Below are 6,001 nucleotides of genomic sequence, written 5' to 3'. Positions count from 1 at the left end.
GTGGTCCCATTTTTTTTTTAAAGTAAATAAAAAGAAAATAAGTGGACGGTATGTGCTGCTTTTTCTTTTAACACGCAGTTCCTTAGACCCCAATATTAGATTTGGCAGAGGCATCTTTTGTTGAATTACTGCTATAATTCTTTAATAAATAAAAAAAAAATACAAGTTTCCTCCTGTAAAGATCATTAAGCATATATTTAAGGCAAGTTGTAAAATTTCTGAATACCTGTTTATGTTTAAGAAATCAAAACACCATGAATCATACTGTTTCTACTAAGTACTGTCTCAAATGTTCTCCAATTTCGATCATGAAAATTTATACGATCGTATGTTGAGAAACGTTTCTTGGGAGGAGTAATATGGCGGCCCCACGGCTTCAAAAGTCTTGGTCTATCGGCTATCTAGTCTAATATCCGGATCAGTGGTTTATGTGCAGACTGATCCACAACGTCAGATGGCGATGTCTATCTTTCTCTCGCTTCAATTCTTAGCAAGGGAGATGTTTTAACTTAATTTGAGCCATTTTCAACAGTAATAATATTTTGTCTATAATTAATGTTATTTTTCCTGAACAATTAATACCTTTAAAAACGAATTTTACCACTTGCTGTCGACTGAAGATTGACGTAACCTGTGCTCAGGAACAGGTAACGACCAATCAGCTCACTTTTACTATGTTATTGTGAGATTGTGTATAATGAATTGTATGTTTACTGTGCTGCTTATGTTTGCCATGCTTTGGCTATTGATATCAATTTGTTAAAGATATTTTTTAAAAAGTGCAAAAACAAACAAAAAACAATCAGCTTGACGACCAGAAAACAAGTGACCCATGATTGGTCGTTACCTATTTCCTCAGCACAGGTGATATGATCTTCAGTCAACAAGTGGAAACATTTTTTTTTAACGGTATCAATTGTACATGAAAAATAATATAGTATTAGTATAGTATATAGCATGTAGTTCACAACCATGTGATGCTGTTGGAAAATCTAATCTCAATCTAAAAATCTCTATCAAAATTAACCACAAAAAAATTGCACTTAACATTTGCACCTCTAGTTTTTGACCATAACCAAAAAAATCATTAGACACAAAATGTATTTGCTTGCTAATTGTTAAAGACGAGGCTACAAAGACATTAAGCCGTTAATCAAGTAGTCGCATTTGGAGTTCATGTCAATACTGCACAACCCAATAAAAAAAAAAAGTAAACAAGCAGATGATGGTACTCAGATTTATTTTAAACTTAAAGCAATAACGTAGATGGAATTTCGAATGCATCCATGAACCCAGAACAGGAAGGAAAGCAGTGTCGTGTCTTTGCAAAAACATCCAAAATGACCAAATCTGGGAGCTTTGAGCGGATTCCTTCAGTTTCACTGACAAAAACAAACACCGATAACGGCAAGGGGAAAACAAAATTTAAAAACTATTGTCCGGTGGGGCCATGATGTCAAAGTCGCACATGACGCACTCGGCTCTCGGGGCATTTAGGAAGAAGCAGCAGCAGCAGCCAGTTACCAAACGGATTCGTCCATGTAGTTACTGCAACAAAAACAAAACCCGCCATTAATTGTATGCAACACCTGGCGTAACACATTCAATGTTATTTTGATGTGCCTTTGGGAAATCAACGGATTACGTGACCCAGGACAGACTACTTACACATTTCTCACTTTTGAGGCCATCTTTGAAGAAGCGAAAGTAAGGCGTGACGTTGTCGTCGCGGTAATCCAGAATTCCGACCATGCCTTCGTCAATCATGGACTCGCCTGTGAAAAACTGATAAGAAGACAAATGAGGATGATCACGTCCATCAAAGACACAAAGGGAAAACTTGAAGCTGGAAAGAAGATTGGTATTGCGACAGGAGGTTTCATGGTTTTAGGCAAACCTAACACATGCTGTGGAGCAGCCCGGCCAAAGTCCTGACCTCAACCCGGTTGAGATATTGTGGCATGACCTCAAGAGAGCTATTGACATTTTTTTTTGGACATGTTATGGTCCAAACTAGTAGTGATGAGGAAAAGGAAGCTTCATGAAGCACTTGCAATATGTTTTTATTCCTCAAGATGGTGCTCTTGGTTTAAAGCTCAAGGCTAATGCAATGGAAAGCAATGACATTTCCACTGTATCTTTAAGCCAAGAGTGCCATCTAGAGGAGTAACAAAATATATCACAAGTGCTTCATGAAGCTTCATTTGGCCACCATTACAAACCAGTACCTAATCATAATTTAAGTTTGCACTGTCTATTGGAAATAATGTCATTATTTTTTAATAATGGGATGGAAACTTAAACATGTTTTATATAATTTTTTTAAGAGCTGCAAAACGATTTTTTTTTTTTTTATCAGATTGATCACATCTTAGAATTTTGATCAATTAATTAAAATTATCCCCAAAAAATTCTTGCCAAATTTGCTTTGTTAATTCTTTTGACATTCAATGTTATGATCGACTGAACACTCTCATCCTCCTCTTTTTCCAATCAGTTAGTTACTTGCATAATTTAAAATGGGAGAAAAAAAAAATCTACCTCAGTAGTTTGACATGAACAAATATTCTGAATGTCACACGCAAACATTCATTAAATGCTTTTCTTTAATGCATGTAGTTATGTTTATTGCTCAAACACAACATGTGCTACCTTTAACGTAACCAGCTGTTGTCAAGCTAAAGTGACTCACCTTTAACTTGGACAGCACTATTTAAAAAAAAAAAAATCTGATTCATCGACTAATAGTTAAAAATAATTGACAGATTTAGTTGCGGGCCGAAAGAGATCCATTTAAAACTGCGTTATTTTGGTGATGCATCAGACCCAAAATGCTGGGAACTTTTCTTGCAGTCTTTTTTTTTTTTTTTTACTTAAAAGAGATCAAAGATAAGTGAAAGATCAATTTCAACCATACTGGAATTTTCTAAGACTTGTTTACTTTACGTTGCCTTTTATTTGTGGAAGTATATTCATTCAACTTTCTACGACATGTTGCTGTATTGGAGAAATGACACTTTACTAATTAGTCAAACTCTGGAATTATTAGAACAGTCGCAGCAATATTTTGGCCCGGTAAGCATTTTCATCACTGGCCATTGCGGAGAGGTTTAAACGGTTGAAATTGCTATAAGTAGAAATCCTCACATACATTTTGGTGAAGGCGAATTGCAGTCTATGACATCAGGTGACGTGAAGCTTGTTTACATCGAACGTTACACTTAACATTAGGGGTGTGCCCAAAAAAAATCAATTCTCATTTAGTCAGATTCAAAATCGATTTTAAATGTCCCAAAACCAATTTTCCCTCTCCGTCTTCCCTTTGTGTGTGCCTTTATTGGGAGCGCTGTTCATGTTGTGCCCAATTTGGCCTCTTGGGGGCAGTGTGGTTCCACGCGGTCTGATACACTGTTAAGTTGTAGCCACATTAGAGAGTAAAAGGAAAAAGTCACGATCAAGTTATTCCAATAAAAATTGTTTTTTTTTGCAGCGTGGAGCCGTCCTTTTGAGTGATTAAAGTGCCGCGAGTAGCGCGCTAATTAGCATTAGCGAGCCAGACTGCAGTAGATCATTACTATTCCTTGAACATCTATAAATTGAAGCAAAAAATCACCGTCAAGCAAATCATTTTGAATCAAAAAATCTTTCTTAATCGCAAATCGATTCTGAATCGTATGGCACACCCCAAAATAACGGAATCAAATCGTGAGACATTCAAAGATTCCCACCCCCTAGTTAACAGAATAAGGTTTTTAAACACCACAATTTTCTGCTTATTATCAGTATTGGCCCCGGGGAGGAAAAACTTTGGTCTAGCTCGACACTCAATCATTTGGTGGAACTAAGCTGGATATGGAGCGTCCAAGTTGAGAAGCAAATAAGCGATTTGGCGACGTTCGGGAAGACTTTCTGTTATCTGAAGTTAAATAAAGCAGCAGAAGCAGAGGATGGCGAGAGAGGAGGATTAGATCGGGTGATTATTGTTGGTAGTTACCTTCAGATTATCGAAGCCCGAGATGACCTTTTTGACTTCCACTTTGGCGTCGTCCACGAACTGCGCCACTCGGTCGGGCTTGTTTACCTCCAGCTGGGCCTTTATGCTGAACGAGAAAGGAATTGATTGCGGTCGGTCAAAAAAAAAAATCAATCGAGAAAGACAAGACGGCCAAACGAGGCGCGGCGTACCTCTTGACGTATTCCTTGATGTAGGCGACGAAACTCTTCTTGTCGTAGGTCGTCTCCTGCAGCTTGTGGAAGATGACGATGTTGACGCCGGATACCACCGACGCCTCCGTGGTCTCCGCCTGCTCCTCGGCCGAAGCGTTGGCGCCGAGTAAAGCTTCGTCGATGTTGCTGGAAGTGGTGATGTACTAAAAAAAAAAAAAAACACACAAGTGGCCATCGGGCGTCACCGTTTGTTGACATTTGCTTCCAAATGGTTGGAACAATCCAACTGATTTTTTTTTTCTCGATATAGATGGAGGATGCCTTCGAGCAAGGCACCTCTTTGTTGCCCGAATTGCCACGGCTTGATATGTTTTGGACCAATTATGTCAAGTGAAATGTGTGAATCACTATAGTACATTTTTGGACCATCTGAAATTTAAGTAAAGATCTTCCATCGCATTTAGGTCATGAGTATTTTTTTTTTAAGTTATCATGCATCCACTTACAACTGTACAAAAAAAAAAAAAGAGATTTTCATCCCCAAAAACCCAATTTTTTGGAATCCGCCCTACTTTTCTTCTTCTTTTTATTTTTTTAAGTTTCGGTTCCTAACATACCAAGTCCAAATAATATAGCTTCCGTCCCAAACCGGGTTAGTCATCCACCCATTGTAACGTTTCGGCAGCGGGTGACTAACAAACGAGTGATGAGGTGTCATTTATCCGGACATTCCTTCCTTGTCACTTGCTCACCTTTCCTTCCACTTCATAGAAGATCGGAGTCTCCTTCATTGGGTAGACGTCTGAGAACATCTCATCGTCTACGGGAGAAAGACATTAAATATTATAAAAGGGGAAAATAAATGAGTGTGGAAATAAAATAACTCTTTGTGCCACTTACAGCCTACTAGTTTGAAACGAGTGCCTTACTGTGAATGAACTTCAGCTTAGTTGTAGTACTAGTGAGGCACCTAACGTGTTTCTAGTGAGGCAAAAACGGGCTAGACAGTACTAACTAGTACTACTAGTGAAGCACTTTGTCAACTAGTGCGTAGTTGGTCCTAACTAGCAACACACTTCCTATTACTAATGTTGCTGAAAAGATAGACGTTCTACTAGTTCGCCGAATTATCAGGACAAAAGGGGAACATAATTTAAGTAGTATATTGGCTAAACGCCTCAACGAGTTGATATACACGTCCGCCATTCAAGTACAGTGAGACGGACTTTCTCGTGGATGTGATGCTAATGCTAACTTTAGACGAGGCAGGAAAAGACGTCTACACTCGGCTAAACTACAAGCGAGCGGCCACGCGATTCTGAGGAGTCTTCGACGTTCACGGCGAGCCATTTCGGCCGTTACATGCACCGAAATTAGTTTTTTTTTTGTGTGTGCTTAAACGTAACGCCAAACATCGAACAATGGTCGTCGTAATGGCGTCATCTTATTAGCAACTTAGCATTAGCATTAAGGAAGGCGAAGGCACAAGTTAGCTGGGCGGCGAGTTAGCGAGCGCCAACTCAAAACTATTTTTAAACATTTTTTTTAATCACTCGCAAAATCATTTCTGAGACGGCGATTGTGAAAGGAACACGTGAATAGGTGGGAAAACTCCTTACTGCTGATGATACACTTGTAGATGATCATTTTTGCCGCTTTGGTGTTAAATCTTCCCGAGACAGAAAGAAACCCTGCCGCCCCAAACCAAACGGGAGACGAAAAGGCCTAACGGGCCACGCTGCGGACCATTTACATCCTAATGACGTCATCGGCGGGGGTGGGCCTGGAGTTGCGAACTTTGCTGCTACTCTCACACGGTGGCCAATGTTGGTAC

General features: G+C 39.3%; 1 protein-coding gene across 1 annotated transcript; it reads right to left on the bottom strand.

The window, feature by feature from the left end:
• Nucleotides 1-1,223: 1,223 nt before the first annotated feature.
• On the bottom strand, nucleotides 1,224-5,937 carry tpt1 (tumor protein, translationally-controlled 1). Its single transcript, XM_077580617.1, has 6 exons — nucleotides 5,787-5,937; nucleotides 4,920-4,987; nucleotides 4,186-4,370; nucleotides 3,995-4,100; nucleotides 1,669-1,785; nucleotides 1,224-1,548 (listed from the first exon to the last, which is right to left on the bottom strand). Exons 1-6 carry the CDS (start codon nucleotides 5,812-5,814, stop codon nucleotides 1,546-1,548), a joined length of 507 nt encoding a protein of 168 aa, XP_077436743.1. The 5' UTR covers nucleotides 5,815-5,937; the 3' UTR covers nucleotides 1,224-1,545.
• Nucleotides 5,938-6,001: the final 64 nt, after the last annotated feature.

The sequence above is a fragment of the Vanacampus margaritifer genome, chromosome 11 (assembly GCF_051991255.1).
Source record: "Vanacampus margaritifer isolate UIUO_Vmar chromosome 11, RoL_Vmar_1.0, whole genome shotgun sequence".
NCBI classification, from domain to species: Eukaryota; Metazoa; Chordata; class Actinopteri; order Syngnathiformes; family Syngnathidae; genus Vanacampus; species Vanacampus margaritifer.
This window is presented reverse-complemented; position numbering and strand designations above follow the sequence as displayed.

Coding starts and splice junctions, on each gene's coding strand:
- tpt1 (XM_077580617.1), bottom strand. CDS start 5,814: ATGATCATCTACAAGTGTATCATCAGCA. Junction 4,101..4,185: donor ATCAAGGAATACGTCAAGAG/GTACGCCGCGCC, acceptor TTTCTCGTTCAG/CATAAAGGCCCAGCTGGAGG. Junction 1,786..3,994: donor CGGGCTTCGATAATCTGAAG/GTAACTACCAAC, acceptor TCTTCTTATCAG/TTTTTCACAGGCGAGTCCAT.